General features: G+C 43.8%; 1 protein-coding gene across 4 annotated transcripts in view; it reads right to left on the reverse strand.

Moving 5' to 3' along the window:
- LOC140734865 (dihydropyrimidinase-related protein 2) overlaps positions 1-21816 on the reverse strand; it is a 74607-nt gene that overhangs the window by 12469 nt on the left and 40322 nt on the right. For all 4 annotated transcript variants that reach the window (XM_073059486.1, XM_073059496.1, XM_073059505.1 and 1 more), the window contains exons 8-10: positions 20988-21108; positions 7145-7301; positions 4452-4593 (exon numbers count right to left, since the gene is read on the reverse strand). In XM_073059486.1, the coding sequence (XP_072915587.1) occupies positions 4452-4593; positions 7145-7301; positions 20988-21108 (420 nt within the window). The remainder of the gene's footprint in view (positions 1-4451; positions 4594-7144; positions 7302-20987; positions 21109-21816) is intronic.

Consider the following 21816-nt stretch of genomic DNA (forward strand, 5'->3'; position numbering starts at 1 on the left):
TCCAATCCACCATGTGAGAGTCTACTCCCATCTCCGTTAGTTTGTGCCTTAAGATCTTGGGCTGGATGGTGTTAAAGGCACTAGAGAAGTCAAGGAATGTAATCCTCACAGCACAACTGACCCCCTCTAGGTGAGAGAGTGATTTGTGCAGCAAATACGTGATAGCATCCTCCACTCCCACCTTCTCCTTATATGCAAACTGAAGAGGATCCTGGGCGTGCCTGGTTTGTGGCCTCAGATTCTGTATTATCAGCCGCTCCATGGTCTTCATCACGTGCGACGTCAAGGCAACAGGTCTGAAGTCATTCAACTCCTTTGGTTGTGGTTTCTTTGGTACCGGGACAATACAGGATGTCTTCCACTGTCTGGGTACTCTTCTCTGCTCCAGGCTCATGTTGAAGCCTGGGTATATTGGGTATATTTAAAGTGAAGGTTGATAGGTTCTTGATTAGTAAGGGTGTTAAAGTTGCAGGAAGAAGGCAGAAGAATGGGATTGAGATGGTTAATAATTCAGACAGGATTGAATGGCGGATAGGACCTAATTCTGCTCCTGTGTCTTATGGTGTCTGGGTAAAGTTGTTCTTTCTCACCTCTGTTCTGAAGGGACATCCTTTATATTGAGGCTATGCCCTCTGGTTGTAGAATCCCTAACCAAAGGAAATATCCTCTCCATGTCAATTCTATCTAGGCCTTTCAATATTCGGTAGGTTTCAAAGAGATTCCCCGCCCCCTCCTTCTCTACACTCTAGCAAGTACAGGCCCAGAGCTATCAAATGTTCTTCATACATTAACTCTTTCATTCCCAGGATCATTCTTGCGAACCTTCTCTGGACCCTCTCCAATGTCAGCACAATCTTTCTTGGAAACAAGGCCCAAAACTGCTCACAATACTCCAGGTGCAGTCTGTACAATGCCTTATGAAGTCTCAGCATTATGTCCTTGCTTTTTCTATCCCAGACCTCTTGAAACGAATGCTAACATTGATTCTGTTACAGTTACATTCAACAGATTTGCTGAGTATGAAAATGAATCTCAAGGTTGTATATGGTGACATACACACACACACACGCACACACACTTTGATAATAAAATTTATTTTGGACTTTAACATTGCATTTACCTCCCTTACTACTAATCAACCTGCAAGTTAATCTTTAGGGAATTCAGCACTAGGGCTCTAAAGTCCCTCTGCTCTTCCGATTTCTGAATTTGCTCCCCATTTAGAAAATAGTCTGTGTCTATATTCCTTCTACCAATGTGTCTGACCTTACACTTCCCTGAGTGGAGGGGTGGTGGTGTTGTAAGGTGCTCCTTCCCTCCACAAGCCTGTAGCTCACCCTTGAATAATCCTGGGAATGAAAGAGTTAACATATGTAGTACCTGCTTAGCACACCACACCCCCAAACCCCCAGTCAAGGTCACATAAAGCCATGGGAGCAGCTGGTGCACATCACGAGTCCTGGTTATGCCAACCAGACAATCCCTGAAGAGTATTGATAATGGCCGGGGTCACCTGTCTTGCCCAGAAGAAGGCAATGGCAAACCACTTTAGCAGAAAAATTTGCCAAGAACAATCATGGTCAACGAAATACCAAGATCACCCACGTCATACGACACGATGCATAATGAGGATAATAAGGGTGATATTGATGATGATGGTGGTGATGTTGATGGTGGTAGTGGTGCTGACAATGATGGCAGTGATGATGATGGTGGTGGTGGTGACAATGGTGGTGACGGTAGTGGTGTTGGTGGTGGTGATGATGGTGATGGTGACGGTGGTAATAATGGTGACGGTGGTAATAGTGGTGGTGTTGGTGATGGTGGTGATAATAATGGTGATGGTGATGGTGGTGGTGATGATGGTAATAGTGGTGGTGGTGGTGGAGATGATGGTGGTGATGGTGATGACGATGGTGGTGGTGGTGGTGACGGTGGTGATGATGGTGATGGTGACGGTGGTGATGATGATGATGGTGGTGGTGTTGGTGACAGCGGTGATGGTAATAATGGTGATGGTGGTGATAATAATGGTGGTGGTGGTGGTGTTGGTGATGATGGTGGTAATAATGGTGATGGTGGTGGTGGTGATGGTGATGATGGTGGTAATAATGGTGGTGGTGGTGGTGGTGATGGTGTTGGTGGTGATGGTGGTAATAATGGTGATGACGATGGTGGTGGTGGTGGTGACGGTGGTGATGATGGTGATGGTGGTGGTGTTGGTGACAGCGGTGACGGTAATAATGGTGATGGTGGTGATAATAATAGTGGTGGTGGTGGTGGTGGTGATGGTGGCGGTGACGATGGTGGTGATGGTGATATCCACACTGCTGTTAAGTTTTGTACTTGTTGCTCTATTTATTGTTGTATTTATTACTATCATGTTTACTGTGAAAGCTTCACAAGAGCAAGGAATTCCAATCTGAATTCAACTCAGATCTTTTGAAAGCGACACTACAGTTGTCTTGAGCAGCCACAGTTTCTCAGCTCAAACACTCCTCTTTACGGTACATATATTAAATAAAAAATTGTAGTGAGGTAGTGTTCCTAGGTTGAATATCCATTCAGAAATCAAATGGCAGAGGGGAAAAAGCTGTGACTGAGTTGTTGAGTGTGTGGCTTCGGGCCCCTGCACCTCCTTCCTGATGGCAGCATGAAGCAGTCACAAGGTGAACACCAGGTAGAGCTTATGCTAATCCTACGACAACATTTCAGATACCAAATCCCAAACCTTGGACACTGGACCAGCCAACATGATATTTCCCGTACCATTAGCCTAAAACACGTTCTAAATGAAGCTTGGGTTTAACAAGTCAACAGCAGATGGATTAAACAGTTCAGAGTTTTGAGAGCGGTTGTCAACTCATCTGTGTGGGTATGATGAGTTTGCCAACGTAGCCTTACAGCTACCACTTTACACATGCCCAATTAATACACAGTGTATCACACCAGGGATGCACATGGTAAAGGGTTCTTCCACCCGAGTGCCTTCTCCCACATCTAATAATTCTTTGATCATAGTAACCACAGGGATCACTGATCCTGTGTACAGGTATATCCCAGAGAAAAATCATACTAGACTCAATGCATAATATTCCCAACAATCCAAAGATTCAAAGTACACTTATTATCAAAGTACGTACGCAGTATACAACTGAGATTTGTTTTCCCCTCAGACAGCCATGAAACAAAGAAAACCATGGAACCCATTCAAAGAAAAACATCAAACACCTCCACTTGCAAAAAAAGCAACCAATCACACAAATGGCAACAAACTCAGAATATAAAACACAAAATCGAAAGAGTCCAAGGACATTCAGTTCAGCACAGTTCAGTTCAATCTAGTGCTGTGTCATTCACTATCTGCAGGCAGCGTTACATTCAAACATGAAGCAATTACAACCCAGAAACAGGAAATTGAACAAACTAGTCTATACTGATAGAGTGATAGAACACCACAGCCACAGAAACACTTAGCCCAAGGGTTCCCAACCTACTTCATGCCATGGACCAATACCATTAAGCAAGGGAACCCCTGATCTAGTCTGTGCCGAACTATGATTCGTTAGTCCCATCAATCTGCACCTGGACCATAGCCTTCCATAACCCTTCCATCCACGTACTTATCCAATTCTCTCTTAAATGTTGCAAACAGACCTCACCACTTCCATTGGCAGCTCATTCCACATTCTGAGTGAAGAAGATTCCCCTCATGTTCCTCTTAAATATTTCACCATTCACCCTTAACCCATGATCTCTAGTTCTAAATATCCATATACTGATGTTCCACCCCACCACTGATGTAACTTGTCCACATCGATTAATATGCAAACTGCCAACATTTTACTTTCTGCAAACACAATTTAATGCAAATGATACTAGTTTCATTCAAGGAAATTACCAGTACTGCAGGCACCACTCCCTATCGCAGTGCACATGAGAGACACCACAACAGGCAGCAGTTTGGTATAAGGGGACTTGTACTATTCTTTGCTTGCCTTCCTTAATTTTCTATTCTGGCTGGAAACAGATGTTCCCTGTTCTCCAAAATGACAAAGAAAGTTGATGCTAAGAACATGGACTGCAGGAGCCGTGTCCTTTGGTATGGACCCAGTTGACTTGTACTGTGGGTAACCATCTTCAGGCTGCATCACTGCCCAACTGCTAACTGGGACATCAGTACTGACTCCACCTTCCAAGTCCCAGTGTCTTTTTCCACAAAAGCTTTTGCAGAAACATTTCACCCTTTCAGAGTCATCTCCAATATCCTGACCTTCTATGCACGGCTGTTCCAACCCTGCAAGTTGTCTCATTGATGTCCGCATTAGAACCTCCCTTTCAATGTAATTCCTTTAATCATTCCCATGAAGGCCATCCTCATGACCACACCCCACCTTCTCTCAGGATCCTCCACAACACTTCAAAGTTCTGTGATGCCTTCAGGTACTCACCACAGCCTTGTCCCACACAATGGACATCCGCTCCTCAATCCCATTGGTGCCTTCTGGAATCATGGTGAAGTCATCCTTCCCTACAGCCTTCTGAGAGGTGTTGAAGGTGCAGTGAGCACTGCCGGTAACCTGCAGATCACCACTGGAGGAAGAAGTGACAAGACTCAATGGGTGGAGGGGTCACACTGCACATGCTGACATTCACTTGCCCCATCATTGAAACGCTCCCACAACCTATGGACTCATTTTCAGGAACTCTTCATCTCATGTTATTTATAACTATTGCTTACGTATTTATTATTATTTGTTCTTTATTTTTATATTTGCACAATTTGTTGTCTTTTGCACACTGGTTGAACACCCAAGTTGGTGCAGTCCATCTTTGATTCTATTATGATTGTTATTCTATCATAGATTTATTGAATTTGCCTGCAAGAAAATGAACCTCAGGGTTGTATATGGTTACATTTTTGTACATTGATAATAAATTTGGAACTTGAACAATTGGCACACCCCCTATTAAGGGCATGGAAGGACAGATCCAGGAGCTTGAGTATCCCACCTGCTCCACCAAGAAGGTCATGGCCAATCCCATACTTTGTCCATCTCTTCACCAATTCCCAGATCCATTGATCCTAACAGCCCATCAACCTCACACAAGTAAATTCAACAGCAGAAGATCAAGGCTAAGGAAGTGCAAACATTTACACTCCTGTGTGCCAAAGTTGCTTCTCTTCACAACCCAATGACACTCCTGTGCAGAGATTTGTGCCCCTTGGCTCCATAAGACATAGAAGCACAATTAGACCATTCAGCCCCTCGAATCTGCTCCGCCATTCCATCACAGGTGACTTATTATCCCTCTCAGCCCCATTCTCTTGCCTTCTCTCCATAACATTTCAACGCCCTGAGTAATGAAGAACATCAACCTCCACCCAATGACTTGGCCTGCAGAAGTCTGTGACAATGAATTCCATAGATTCACCAACCTCTGACTAAGGAAACTTTTCCTCATCTCCATTCTAAACGGGCATCCCTCAATTCTGAGGCTGAGTCCTCTGGTCCTAGACTCCCCCACTATAGGAAACAGCCTCTCCACATCTATTCTATCTCAGCCTTTCAATATTCAATAGGTTTCATTGAGACCCTCCCTCATTCTTCTAAACTCCAGCAAGGACAGGCCCAGAGACATCAAACACTCTTGATATGTTAACCTGAGGCTTCAGGAAAGAGTTCTAGACCAATTATTCTGTCAATAATCTCAAATCTCTCTCAATGTAATCATTTAAAGTTCAGTAAACTTGGGCTCAACCAATTTATCACAAAGGACAGACGGTCCAACAATGCCTGGGTTGCTGTGAACTGAAAAGGCAGAGGGAAGCATCCCCATAGACTTGCCGACCTTGAGCCAGTGAGTGACAAAGTGAATTAGGAACCAATTCACACACACGGGTCTGTGAGTTCTGCTGCAGGAGCAAATGCATCACCACTCCGAAACCCAACCTCCACAAACCCCCAATGTTGTTCTTGGGCAGCATAATTCCCTCCTCCAAAATCATTCATGTACTAACCGGGACCTTACTGGTCAACACACACAAAATGCTGGAGGAACTCAGCAAGTCAGGTAGCAACTATGGAGAGGAATAAACAGTTAATGTTTCAGTTTGAAACCCTCAATGAGGACAGGTGAAGGAGGGGTGGGTCTCATCAATGTTTCAGGTCGAAACCCTCAAAGAGGCCTAGTGAAGGGTATCGTCAACGCTACAGATTGAGACCCTTCACCAGTCTTGATGAAGTCTCTTGACCTGAAACATCAACTGTTTATTTTGCCCCATAGATGCTGCCAGACTTGCTGAGCTACTCCAGTATTTTGTGTGCATTGCTCAAGATAGCCAGGATGTGCCGAATCTCTTGGAACTTTGTTAGTACCCAGTGCCTTTCCACATCCACCCCCAAAATGCCATTCCAAATGCTCCATCCAATCAATGAAAAATGTCTCATCACACTGGCCTTCCCAGATTTGAACCTGTGCATCCTTTGTCAATATTACCCTATCAATACCATTTCTCCATAAGCCTTTGTATAAAGGTTTCCTATCTACATCCCTTACTTTTTTAATGTCGTAATTTCCATCAGAAGCCTTTTGGGACTCATTCCATGCCCTGATGACCTAGTGTCCAAATGGAGATGATCTTAGGAGCTGCCACCTCCCAATGTAACCAACTAACGGGTTTCAGGAGCAAAGTAATCATGAAGATTCAGCTATATTGCTGTGATCGGGAGTCACGTAGACCAAACAAGACAAGGATCACTAATAAATAACATTGATTTTTTTTTTAAACAACAAAATATTATGTTCCATAGCCAATGCACCAAACTTAGTTTACCCTATTTAAAATTCAACATGGAGTAGGGGTGTGTGGGTGGGAAGTAGGGCTGAAAGGGGTAAACTATTGAAACTAGTACCTCTATACTAATAGCCCAGCCTTCTGTAAACCACCCAGAAACAGAACCATTTTACCACCACACCTAGATCTTTTTTATTTGTCATTGCAACGGAAATGGTTGAGTGAAGATAGTCCAAAATGTTAACCCTAGAACACCTTGATTGTAGATTCTGTTTCAACTGATTACTTCATTTCTGCTGTGGAAATAATCAGCTTAACAGGTTTAAAGTTCAAAGTTCAACATACCAGGACAGCAAGGAGTTCAAATAGTCTGGGGTGGTCGGATCGGGGCTCAGTGGAGGGGAAGTCACGAAGGCAGCAGCCTTTGCCCAGTTCTTGCTCCAATAATGGGATCCATCGGTACCTAAACTCGCAGTGATTGGTTCTCCGTACACAACTGTACCTGTTGGGAAAATGTCAATGTTTATATCAAGGCTTTGAATCACTGAATCAGAGTTACAGAGCACAAAACATCTCAGGCCCATCACATCAACCATCATTAATCGCATTTACCAGCACCCGGTCTATGAACTTTTAACCCTTCCAATTCTAATGCTCATCCAGATAGACCTTAAGTTAAAAGGACAGAATTTCGCTGATCATTGAGTCTCTGCTTCACCTGTCCAGTGATGTCAAGAGCAGATACTTCATCAGGGAGGTTCCCTGATCAGAATAAAGCAGGCAATTATTCAGGACTCCTTCAATGCATTAATGGGTTGGACCCTTCATTTGAACTAAAAACAATTATTTTTATAGAATTACTTATTCTTTATAATTGTCAAATGTTGGTTTTTTTTTGCATGTCACACCAACAGACCACAGCAAATTCCTAATACATGTAAATGTGCACGGTGATCCTTTGAGAACTTCATTGTGGATTTCAAAGTAATTGATAAAATTTAAGCTTTTGTTCAAAACGCACAGAGGTGTAGCGAAAAGGCCATTCAACTCATAAAGGACTGGAAGAAGATGGCACCAGAGAACAATGCTCCTACAGGCGACATCCTCCAGATGGTCCACAAAGCTGTTTCTTTCACTTCTTTGACGTCTTCTTTTTTGTTCAAATATAGCTCTGGTACTGTTGGTGCCTGTGATCTACAGTTTGTAAATGACGAGTTTTCAGACCAATTGAGCAATCTGGCACTTTGCTGTCACCAAGAAAGTTCTGGGAGGTGAGCAGACTCAAGGCCAAGAAGCCTAGAGACAGGACATGAGTCCATGATTGGCTCCATTTCTTGCTGACTAAAGCATCAAGGAAGATTGAAAACATTGCAGTGAGTGTGGAAGATGAGCGAGTGTTCAGCACAGTCTATCAGCCACTCGCTAGCTGATGCCAGAGGAAGGAGTCTGCATGTGACGCGCTCTCTCTCTCACTCTTGCTCACAGCTCCCAAGGGAAGGTCCCCGAGTTCGAATGGTCTCTCTCGCCCTCGATACGCTCAGATGATGATACTGAAGTTCTGGGTCTGCGGTTTGTGGATTGGACTGTACTTCACATTGAGATGGCCTGCAAATAATGAACGCTGAACTGAAATGAACTGAGTATGGACTCTATTGAGTTTGTGTTTAATATTATGTGTTTTCGCTCTTTCTAGTTACCATTTGCACAATTTTTTTTTGTGCGTGTAGGAGGGGTGATGTTCCTGTTGGCATTTGCCCAATTTGTTCTTTTGCGCAGGGAGTTGCTATTTTTCTTTGAATGCGTTCCATAGTATTTCTTTGTTTTGTGGCTGTCTGCGGGGGAAGATGAATCTCAGGGTTGTAAACTTCATATAAACTGTGATAATAAATATTCTTTGAACTTGTAAGTTCTGTCCCCCCATTCTTTCTCTGTAAATAATTTTCCTGCAGATGTCTGTCCAGTTCCCTTTGGCAAGTTGTTTCCACCACCTTAGAGTAGATTGCTCACTTGTTCCCTGTATCTCTGAATATACCTGCTAATGGAACAGCATTTCCCTATTTTCCCCATCTGGATCAGGTATGGTCTCCTTCAGTCATACGGTGTGCAAATTTCATTACTTTTGCTCCTAATTTCCTGCTCTTGCCTTCATACAATCCAGCTCCGACTCCTGCCTTCCCTTTATGGATCTGTTGACAACTCAGAGGCCAAGTTCAAGTTTAATTATCATTCAACCATACATGAATACCCATGAATACAGCCAAATGAGACACTGCTCATTTCATTTGGCTGCTTTATTATGGTCACAAACATCGATCATTATCCCACAGTCTGCCACCATTGAGTTGAGACTACCTCCTGAGTAAATCACACAAAGAATGCTGAAGGAACTCGGCACATCAGGCAGCATCTATGGAAAGCGAACTAAACAGTCAACGTTTATTTTCTTCCATAGATGCTGCCTGACCTGCTGAGTTCCTCCAGCATTGTACCTGCGCATTACTGAAGATTTCCAGCATCTGCAGAATATCTTGTGTCTATGACTTTACTTCCTTTCTTCCAAAAGGACTACCATCCATTCTCTCTACTCAGCTATCTTTGTTGTGTTTGCTCCACCAAAGGGACTTTGCACATCTAAACATCGAGGCCCTCCATTGGTCAGTGTCGACCATGAATATTGCATCCTAGCTGTCTATGCGATATGCAAGCCAGGGCAGTACAATATGGAGAGCAAGCTGTTGCCCACGCCCAAGGAACGGCAGAGAACTATACAGTTTGGCACCTGCAGTGTTGCAGGAGTTGCCAGTCAGCACTGAACTCAATGTTGCACAGCCTTAGGGACTCCAGTTCCAGATTTTTCCATCGGGTTTACTCCCAAAGCCTTCCTATGAGTGGGTCTAGCAGCAAGGCAGTGAAGGTTTCAGATCAGAGCTTTCCTTCTCCTTGATGATCTGCCAACCACAGCTGAAGAGTCCCATTTGCCCAAAGCAACTGGTTTTAAGGCAACAATAATCTGCGTTTGTCCCTTCTTGTCAGTAGAAACTGTTCCCCCAGGCTTCAAAGTTCAAAGTAAATTTATTGTCAAAATGTATATATGCTACCATATGCAATCAGGAGATTCATTTTCTTGAGGGCATACTCAATAAATTCAATAATCATAACAGAATCAACCAGTGTGCAAAAAACAACAAACTGTGCAAATACAAAAAGAAAGAGGAAAAAATAATAATAAATAAATAAGAAATAAATATTAAGAACATTAGAAGAAGAGTCCTTGAAAATGAGTCCATAAGTTGTGAAAACATTTCTGTGATGGGGCAAGTGAAGGTGCATCATTATCCCTTCTGGTTCAAGAGCCTGATGGTTGAGGGGTAATAACTGTTCCTGAATCTGGTGATGTGAGTCCTGAGGTTTCTGTACTTTCCTCCTGATGGCAGCAGTGAGAAGAGAGAATGAACTGGGTGATGGGAGGCTTTCCTGCGACAGCGTTTCATGTAGATGTGCTCAATGGTGGGGAAGGCTTTACCCACATCTACTACATTTTCTAGGATTTTCCATTCCAGGGCACTCACGTTTCCATACCAGGCTATGACGCAGCCAGTCAATATACTCTACACTACATATCTACAGAAGTTTGTCAAAGTTTTAGATGTCAAATCTTTGCAAATTTCTAAGGAAGTAGAGGTGCTGCTGTGCTTTCTTCACAATTTCACTTAAATACAGGTCCACTGAAATAACACCACCAAGGTATTTAAAGTTGCTGATCCTTTCTATCTCTGACGGCCCAATGACGACTGGCTGATGGATCACCGGTTTCCTCCTCCTGAAGGCAATATTCAGCTCCTTGGTCTTGCTGACTTTAAATAAGAGGTGATTATTTAGCACCACTCAGCCAGACTTTCAATCTCCCTCCTTTATGCTGATTCATCACCATTACTGATTCGACCTACAGCAGTGGTATCGTCAGCAAACTTAAATTATGGCTTGGAGCTGTGCTTAGCCACACAGTCCTAAGTGTCAAGTGAGTAGAGCAGGGGGCTAAGCACACGGCCTTGTGGTGTACCTGAGCAGGTGGAAGTTATGGATGATGTCAATCCAAACTGACTGGGGTCTACACGTGAGAAAATCAAGGATCCCACTGCACAGGGAAGTATTGAGGCCAAGGTCTTGAAGCTTATTTATTAGTTTTGAGGAGTTATTGAGGCCGAGGTCTTGGAGCTTTTGACCGGTTTCAAGGGGATGATAGTATTGAATGCCGGGTTACAGACAATCCTGATATACGCACCTTTGCTGTCCAAATGTTCCAGTAGCTTAGTAACTAGGCCACATGTAAAGACCAAGAGCTGGACTTGGATGTCAGAGGCCATTTGAGATGCATGACATTGGCAGCTTTTAATAAATTTGGTATGGCCACTGCAATGCAGATGACAGCTCAGCACATCCGTCTGTGGACTCTGTCCACACTTCTCACTGCCTCATAAAAGAAGCTATTCACCTCAGGCATTCTCTCTGCTCCCCTCCCCCACGGGGAGAAGACAAAACAAGCCTGAAAGCACATTATCAGCAGACTCGAGGACAGCTTCTAGCCCACTGATATACAACTATTCAATGGACCCACTGTACAATAAAATGGACTCTTGATCTCACAACATATCTCATTATGATCTTGCATCTTTTCATTTATCTGCACTGTACTTTGTTTGTAGCTGTTACACTTTATTCTGCGTTGTTACTGATTCACCTTGTTCTGCCTCAATGCACTGGGGAATGATTAGATCTGTTTGAACATTTTGCAAAACAAGCTTTTCACGTTACCAAAAATAAACCAATAACCATGCTTGTGCTTATTACAGCTGAACAGAATCCTCCTGTATGGGGTACCCAACACCCACCCCATAAAAGCCAGGCAATATATTAAATGCCTACTGCCATCCCGAACACCACCAAGAGTCCATGTAACAGCCACAGTTTCAGCTGCTGACCGGGGATCTGTCTTTACCTTTCAATGAGTCCATGATTAGCAGGGAAAAATTTATTTCATCTGGCACGGTTACCAGAAGGCAAAGAAAAAATAATCTCTGCAAAACCAGAGGGGAGGGAGGGAAATCTGTTCATGCAGGAGAGTTTTTGAAGTCTCCAGTGCACAAACCAATGCTGTGGCCAACTGCGAATCCAGAGACTTCACAGCTTATCAGCTTGTCGAGCTGCTGCCTCATACCTCCAGCAACCCAGGTTTAATCCTGATCTCTGCTACTGTCTGTGTGGAGTTTCCCAGTTCACCCCGAGTTTCCTCGTACATCAAAAGCACATGCGGGTTGGCAGGGTAAGTGGTCATTGTAAATTGTCCTTTATTTATTTATTTTGTAGAGTGGGGGCTCCCAACTTTTTTTTTATGCCATGGACTCCTACTATTAACTGAGGGCTCTGTGGACCCCAGGTTGGGAACTCCTGATTTACAGAATAGACCCTTCCAGCTGCACTGCCCAGCAACCACGATAACGACACTTCAACCCAAAACTACTCACAGGACAATTTACAATCACCAATTAACCTACACAGTACGTCTTTGGACTGTGGGAGGAAACTCGAGCACTGGGGAAAAACCCATGCACTCCACGGAGAAGGAGTACAGAGACTCCTTACAGCGGATACCAGGATTGAACTCTGAACTCCGACACCCCGAGCTATAACAGCGTAGCGCTAACTTCCACGCTATCATAGTGTGTAGGTGAGTGGTCGAATCTTGGGAGGTGGGGGGAATAAAATGGGATGACTTTTGATTAGTGCTTGATAGGTGGTGTAAATTAGGTGGTCCAACAGGGACTTGTGCTGGATTGTGTGTGTGGGAGTTCGGGGGCAAGGCAGGGGGAGCTGGTTATAGGACAAAACTTGAGGGGTTCTTTGTGAATGACCAGCACAATACAAATGGACAATGTTCTCCTCCTCTGCTGTATCTCTCAAGCACTGGGCACTTGATTTTCTCCTAACATGGTCACTGTTGGATTAGGGTGTAGAGTTGTTATTTTTCTTTTTTTTCTTTATAGTTTAACTTTTGCATGGCAAATGCAAGCCACAGCCCCCCCCCCCATCTTGCCTTGCCCACCACTCCCACACGCACAATCCAACCAAATTTACACCACTTATCAATTATCAATGCCTCTCATCATCTTATACACCTCTATCAGGTCACCTCCCATCCTCTGTTGCTCCAAGGAGAAAAGGCCGAGTTCACTCACCCTATTCTCATAAGGCATGCTCCCCAATCCAGGCAACATCCTTGTACCCTTTCTATGGCTTCCACATCCTTCCTGTAGTGAGTCGACCAGAACTGAGCACAGCACTCCAAGTGGGGTCTAACCAGGGTCTTATATAGCTGCAAGATTACCTCTTGGCTCCTAAATTCAATTCCACGATTGATGAAGGCCAATACACTGTACACCTTCTTAACCAGAGTCAACCTGCGCAGCTGCTTTGACCGTCCTATGGACTCGGACCTCAAGATCCCTCTGATCCTCCACACTGCCAAGAGTCTTACCATTAAAACTATATGACCACCTGTACTTTTCCATCAGAGCAACACACACAAAATGCTAGAGGAACTCAATAAGACAGGCAGCATCTATAGAAATAAATAAACAGATGACTTGTTAGGCCGAGACCCGTCTTCAGGACCGGAAGAGGGAAGATGCCAGAATAAAAAGGTGGGGAAAGGGGAAGGAGGATAGCTAGAAGATAATAGGTGAAGCTAGGTGGGTAGGAAATGTAAAGGCAGGAGAGGAAGGAATCTGATTGGAGAGGACAGTAGACCATTGGAGGCTACCCAGGGGCGGTGATAGGCAGGTGAGAAGAGGTAAGAGGCCAGTACGAGGAATAAAAGAGGGAGAGGGGACGGAATATTTTTGTTTAACTGGAATCTCTTTCCAGTTTGATTTCTATAATATTGATATTGATTTCTCTAATCAATATTCATGCCATCAGGCTGGAGGCTACCCAGATGGAATCTAAGGTGGCGTCCCTCCACCCTTCGGGTGGCCTCATTGTGGCACAAGAGGAAGCTACGGACCAACATGTTGGAATGGAACCTTGTTTCCAGCAATGCTTTCTAGCTCTGGAACTGTCAATGGAGTAACTTTCTGTCCTTTCTTCACACCACCACCATAATCCAATCATAATTCTTCCCTACTGTGACAACCAGCAAGATCATGACTATTTAACTCAGCTTCACTTCTCTTCATTCTTTCTTATCTAAAATCCATTACTCTCAATCTTGAATATATTCATTGAGAGTCCTCCCACCTCTCTTGGGTAGGGAATTTGATAGATTCAGTGCCCTCTACTTAGTTGTGGGTTGGGGGATCTTCTCTACCCAGAATGGCAGGTCACTTAAGTTGAGACCATGCAGTTTCTAGCCATGCCAGTCAGGAGAAACTTCCTCCCTTCCTCCCTGTTGAGATCCATTAGAATTACACACATCAATAAAATTGCCTCTTACTTTTCTAAACTGTGCAGACTCTGATTAAACCTCTTCCCGTGAGACATACCAGCTGATGCACCATCAATAATTCTTGGAGACGTGAGGCGAGATATAGGCTTTTATTGGCTGGAAGAAAGAACAAGCAGCAACTGACCACCACACTGCATCCTGGAGACTGAGACCGGGGCGGAGTCCCCAATCGCCTTTATACCGGGGTCCGTGGGCGGAGCCACAGGAGCAGTCAGCGGGGGGGCGTGTCCAGACAGGTATATGTAGTTCACCACACCAGCCACACCAGAAATCTATATATCGAACCTTTGCTAACCTCCTGTTGCAAGCAGAGATTGTGTTGAGATTCGCTGATATTCCAGATGCTGTCTCATCAGGGCCCTGTTTAGTATGGTATAAGCATGCACATTTTGGCTCTAATCAGCTAAATGGCACTCTTTCAAGTGAGACAACTGGCTTCGGGCAGACCTGAAGATGCTGCAGAGGAAATGGTTGGCTTTGGGATGGGTGCTTGACACACCATTATTGAACAAATCAAGTCCCTGAATCAGGAAGGAGCGGCAAAGGGGCCACTCACAGCTAACTGCATTGCTATAGACCTGACTATACCGGTTTGACTGGTAGTATGCACTCACTTCAGACTCTGAAACATTGCATGCCCAGTGGTGTCATCTTTCAGCTAAAGCCATTCATTAATCTACAAAAGGAAGACATGGCTGGAAGACATTTAACTGAGCAAAATGTCATAAATTGAAAAGACTATTGATAAAAAAGGAACATTGATGCTGGCATTCCGATGCAGTGAAAATACTACTGGCTATAGAGAAAAACTACTTCAGGAGCTGGAGACTTAGCACAAAACAGCCAATGGCATAATAGAAATATTCATACCGGTAATCATAATTTGAGGAATTTCAGTACAGGTACAAGATGTTCAGCCTGTGGCCTGTTAAAGGTGCCAGTATTTAGTCCTGAAGAAGGGTCTCAGCCCAAAACGGTGACTATCTATTCATTTCCATAGAAGCTGCCTGACGTGCTGAGCTCCTCAAGCCTCTTGTGTGTGTTGCTTAGTATTTACGAATGACAGGTTACATTAGATTACTCTCAGATTCCTTGCTTGCGTGAAGCTCAACGTGAACAGTGTACACGGCAATACCAAGTATAGGGACAAACGCAAAACAGGATGGTACAAAGATTGCAGTGCAATCTGAAAAAGGGCAAAAAGAACACTGACGTGGCAATAGCAGAATAACCCAGAGAGGTGGAATTAAGATCCAAAGACGGGGAAGAGGATGTGAAAGAGGAACTTGGTTCAGGAGTCCGATAGAACAGCTTCTTCCCCACTGCTATGTCTGGTCTTCTCCCAGAAGAGACAAAATGGATGGGTCAAAGTGGCAGGTATCCTTGACAACACCGTCTGTCTTACAAATATACACAGATTGATTTCTAGACACTAGTCCATTAGCTCACACATTATTCCTCTCACATTTCTATCACTGCCTGTTATGGGAACTGTACTTCCCTCAATCACAGGACTCTGCAGAGAGTGGTGCGGACAGCCCAGCGCATTTGCAGATGTGAACTTCCCACTATTCAGGACATTTACAGAGACAGGTATGTAAAAAGGGCCTGAAGGATCATTGGGAACCCGAGTCACCCCAACCACAAATTGTTCCAGTTGCTATCATTCGAGAAACGGTACAGCAGCATAAAAGCCAGGACGAACAGGCTCCGGGGACAGCTTCTTCCAGCAGGCCATCAGACGGATTAATTCACGCTGCTACAATTGTACTTCTGTGTTATACTGACTGTCCTGTTGTACATACTATTTATTATAAATTACTATAAATTGCACATTTAGATGGAGACGTAATGTAAAGATTTTTACTGCTGATGTATATGAAGGATGTAAGAAATAAGTCAATTCAATTCATTCATCTCCTCCTAAGTTATGCAACCCCCAAGATTCCCATCACCAACGCACTCCTTCCCCCCACCCCCTCAAGAGGATCAGTGCTAGAGGCACTCAATCTCTCATCTCCACCCTTTATGCAACATAAGCAACGTCCCCCTTCCTCCACACCTTCAAATTCTCAGTTCCAGTGAAAGGTCATCAACACGAAATACTAACTGACCTTTCCTCCTCCACAGATGCCATCTTACCTGCTGAGCATTTCCAGCAATCTCTTTCAGATCCCCAACATCACTTTGCTTTCAGATTAAGACTGAACAACCAGCCAATATGGTGTGGAATCTTACTGTGCATGGCAGTTGGTGGCTTTCCAACACTTCCAAGAAGGTATGGTCCAGGGAAGCACAGGGGCACTTACAGGACTGCTTTGAATCGGTGGACTGCAAGTCTGGATGAGAATGCCACAGTTGTCACTGACTTCATTAAAGTCTGTGTGGATGAGTCTGTGCCCACTGTAGATTCCCAAACCAAAAGCCATGGTCTGCTAAATGTTAGATCTGAGGCAGGTCTGTATAAGGAAACCACGTATGACTTGCAAAGGGCTACTTCAAGAGAGAAGAAACAACTCCAAGAGAGGTTGGAGGCAACAATGGATGCACATCAACTCTGGCAGGGTTTGCAGGCCATTCCTCCCTACAAAGCAAAACCCAATAGCATAAATGGCAGCGATGCTTCACTGCCAGATTAGCTCAATCCTTTTTATGCTCGCTTTGAAAGGGAGAATAAAACCACAGCTATGAGGACACATGCAGCATCTGGTGACCCCTGTGACCTCTGTCTCAGAGGCTGACGTCAGGCTGTCTTTCAAAAGGGTGAACCCTCGCAAGGCAGCACAGCCCGATGGGAGTACCTGGCAGGGCTCTGAAAACCTGTGCCAACCAACTGACAGGTGTGCTCAAAAAACATCTTCAATCTCTCATTGCTATGGTCAGAAGTTCCCACCAGCTTCAAAAGGGCAACAATATACCAGTGCCCAAGAACAGCAACACGAGCTGCTTTAATAACTATAATACTGTGGCATTCACATCTACGGTGATGAAATGCTTTGAGAAGCTGGTCATGATTCTAGCCATAACCAACCTCTCAAAGCACTTCATCACCACAGATGTGAATACCACTGAGACGATAGTCGTTAAGGCAGCTCATGCTGCTCTTGTTGGGCACTTGTCTCAGGAAGGACATGGACCCACTGCAATTTGCTTATAGCCACTATAGGTTTACAGCAGATACCATCTCATTGGATCTCCACACAGCTTTGGATCACCTGGACAATGCAAGTATCTAAAAAGCATCCTGACATATCGACCATAGCTCAACATTTAATACCATCATTCCTACAGCCCTGATCAGAAAGCTACAGAACCTGAGTCTCTGTATCTCCATCTGCAACTACATCTTCGACTTCCTAACCAGAAGACCACAATCAATGTGGGTTAGAAATACCATCACCACCTAACTGACAATCAACTCTGGTGCACCACAGGGATGTGTGCTCAGACCACTGCTCTACTCTCTCTCTACACCATGACTGTGTGGCTAGGCACAGCTCAGATGCCATCTATAAATTTGCAACCACTGTTGGCAGAATCTCAGATGGAAATGAGAGGGCATACAGAAGATAGATATATCAGTTAGTTGAGTGGTGTCACAGCACAACCTTGCACTCAACATCAACGAGACCAAAGAGCTGATTGTGGACTTCAGAAAGAGTAAAATACGGAAACACAAACCAATCCTCACAGAGGGATCTGAAGTAGAGAGAGTGAGCAACTTAAAGTTCCTGGATGTCAATATTTCTAAGAACCTAACCTAGGCGCAACATATTGACACAGCTATGAAGAAGGCGAGACAGCAGCTATATTTCAGGAGTTTAAGGACATTTGGTTTATCAACTAAAACACTCGAAAACTACAAATCTATCATGGAGAGCATTCTGATTGGCAGTATCACTGTCTGGTATGGGGTGGGAGCTACTGCACAAGATCAAAGTTACAGAAGCTCGTAAAATTAGTCAGCTCCATGATTGCTACTAGTCCCCATAGTATCCAAGACAGCTTTAAAGAGCAGTGCCTTAGGAAGGTAGCATCCATTATTAAGGAGCCCCACCACCCAGGACATGCCCTCTACTCATTGTTACCATCAGGAAGGAGGTACAGAAGCCTGAAGGCACACGTCGATTCAGAAACAGCTTCTTCCCCTCTACCATCTGATTTCTAAATGGACATTGAACACTACCGCACGAAGTTTTTATTGCTTTTTTTTGCCATACTTATTTTAACCTAACTATTTAATAGACATGTATACATTTGCTGTCATTCACTTTCCCCCCTATATTTATTATCAGAATTAGGTTTATTATCACCGGCAGGTGACATGAAATTTGTTAACTTAGCAGCAGTTGTTCAATGCAATACATAATATAGAAGAGGAAAAAATAAATAAATCAATTACCGTATATACAAACATTTGTATATATTGAATAGATTTTTTAAAACATGCAATAAAAACAGAAATATTGTACATTTAAAAAAGTGAGGCAGTGTCCAAGGGTTCAATGTCCATTTAGGAACTGGATGGCAGAGGGGAAGAAGCAGTTCCTGAATCGCTGAGTGTGTGTCTTCAGGCTTCTGTATCTCCTACCTGATGATAACAGTGAGAAAAGGGCATGCCCTGGGTGCTGGAGGTCCTTAATAATGGGCACTGCCTTTCTGAGGCACCGCTCCCTAAAGGTGTCCTGGGTACTTTGTAGGCTAGTGCCCAAGATGGAGCTGACTAGATTTACAACTCTCTGCAGCTTCTTTCAGTACAATGTATTTCATTGTACAACTACTGGAAATTTAACAAATTTCACAACATATGCCGACAGTATACCTTGGCCATAAAGTACTTGAAATATTCTGAAGGGGATACAACAGCTGCTTTGAAATTGCATGTCTCTCTTCCAGGACACAAGGGAACCAGGAAGTTTCTGTCTTTCACTCTGAAACTATTAACATCTCTTTATAATTTTATACTTCCCTCCACAGGTTAACAATTACACCAACCAGCAAATTTAAGTATGTAACTTTTCACTCTGACATCCAAGTTCTTAGTAACTACAGTCCCTGGACAGATCTCTGTGGAATACCTTAATGCAGCACCTCCTGCTACTTAGAGAGCCCAGAACTAGTATCTGTAATCTCCATATGCTGCAGCCCATACAAATTTTCAGAGACAAATAATTTACTTTCAATTTCTTAAGCGTCAGCTGCATTATTGAAAGTCTATTCTTGGGAATGTTAGTGAATGCCCTTCAGAAATCTATATATTTGGCAGCCAAATACTGTACATTCAGTGGCCACTTTATTAGCTACCTCCTGTAGCTAATGAAGTAGCCACTCTGGATAAGGTCATGATCCTTGTTGTTGCGTGAATGAAGTCATCAGAGAAAATTACTGGTAGATACAAGGAACTGCTTTATTCGACAAAACAAGGTACAGCAGGAACCATATGGAGACTCTTCCGTTTGAAAGGTCTCCTGGCCCAACGTGGGGCTCAATATTTTATGTGCCAAACATCAAAGGACAATTCCATATTTACAGTGTATGGACAGTGCTTTCTTTGAAACTACATACAACCTTCACACCTGCTGGATCCACATCCACACCACAGACATGCAGATGAATTTTAATCAGCATTGTCTGGTCTGGGATTCACGGCTTTTAGGAATGCATTGTTCAGAGCTGCACTACAAATTAAATCCACAATACATTTTCTGATGTGAAGACAGGCAGCCAAAGTTAATGCTAACTGTATATGTCCTAAACTCAAAAATCACTGTCTTCCACTGCTGTATCCCATCTACTTCAACGATCAGTGGGTTGTGCATTCAGATATGCTCTTTTGCACACTTCTATTGTAACACAGTTATTTGAGTTACTATTGCCTTCCTGTTAACTAGAAGCAGACTGGCCATTCTCCTCTGACCTCTCTCGTGAACAAGGCCACTTTGCCCACAGAACTGCCGCTCACTGGGTGATTTTTGTTTTTTTGCACATCCTCTGTAAAGGTCAGAGACAGTCGTGTGTGGAAATCCCAGGAGACCAGCAGTTTCTAAAATACTCAAGCCACCCTATCTGGCACCGACAATCATTCCACAGTCAAAGTCACTTCGATCACATTTCTTCTCCATGCCAATGTTTGATCTGAACAATTGAACCTCTTGACCATGAATGAATGCTTTGGTGCACTGAGTTGCTACCGCATTGTTGGCTGATTGGATATCTGCATTAACAAGATGTACAGGAAGACTGAATAAAGTGGCCACTGAGTGTACATTCACTTGTTCATTCTTTTCAAAAAAGAATTAGTCCTTATCATCACTATGGTCATGTAAAAACTTGAACCATAATTATACAATCACAACTGCTGAATGGTCCAGAGTTTGGATCAGAGGTTCCCAATCTGGGGCCCACCAACCCTTCAGTTAAAGGCATCAAAAAGGTTGGGAATCCCTGTTTAGATGTTTCTAAAGCGATAGGGAGGGAGGTAGAAGAGGTGGAGGAGTGGCATTTCTAATTAGGGACAGTGTCACAGTTGCAGAAAGGGAGGTGATCATGGAGAGATTGTCTACTGAATCAAAAACAGAAAAGGTTGCAATCAATCTATTTTAATACTTGTATCACTATTTCACAAGATCTCAAGATGGGATTCAAAAACACTGAGTCTGAATTTAGCTGAGCATCACAACCACTCACCTTTCTTCCTGGCCTGGGCGATGATATCAGCTGCTGCCTTGCTCATTACCTTGGTCACGTAGAGCGGGCAGTTAGTTTGATTGGCTATAGTGATGGCCCGATTCACTGCTTCCGCCTCCACCTGTGGAGATACAGAGAACATCCTGATGACAGCATGTTGCCAACATTTTCTGAGCCTCTACTTTCTAGAACGGGGGGGGGGAGGGGGGGAGATCTCATCGAAACCTGTCAACTGTGGAAAGGCCTAGATAGAGTGAATGTGGAGAAGGTGCTTCCTGGAGTGGAGGAGTCTAGGTCCAGAGGTTACAGCCTCAAAATAGAAGAATGTCTCTTTAGAACAGGGATGGGGGGGAATTTCTTTAACCAGAGGAATTCATTGTCACAGACAGCTTGGAGGCCAAGTCAGTGGATATATTAAAAGCATAGGTTAATAGCTTAATTAGTAGGTGTGTCAAAGGTTATGGAGATAAGTCAGGAGAATGGGTTGAGAGGGATAACAATTCAGCAATGATGGAAAGGTGGATCAGATGTGTTAGGCCGAATGGCCTAATTCTACTCCGATGTCTTATGGTCCCAACATCCATAACCAAGGGAGAACACTCAGTCCATCATTAGACTGGTCTGCCCAACCTGACTCCACACTGAAAGTGAAACAAACAGATGTAGTGAGTGCATTTAGAATTCCAGAAAGCATTGCATCGGAGGCCACGTTAGATATTGTTGCACAGATACACTGACGTCGGAGAAAATACAATGGCTGGGATAAGAGAGTGGACAGTCAGTCCGGATGAACGGATTACTTGCAGATTGACTTACAGTAGCTGGTCTG

The sequence above is a fragment of the Hemitrygon akajei genome, chromosome 1, assembly GCF_048418815.1.
Source record: "Hemitrygon akajei chromosome 1, sHemAka1.3, whole genome shotgun sequence".
Taxonomy (NCBI): Eukaryota; Metazoa; Chordata; class Chondrichthyes; order Myliobatiformes; family Dasyatidae; genus Hemitrygon; species Hemitrygon akajei.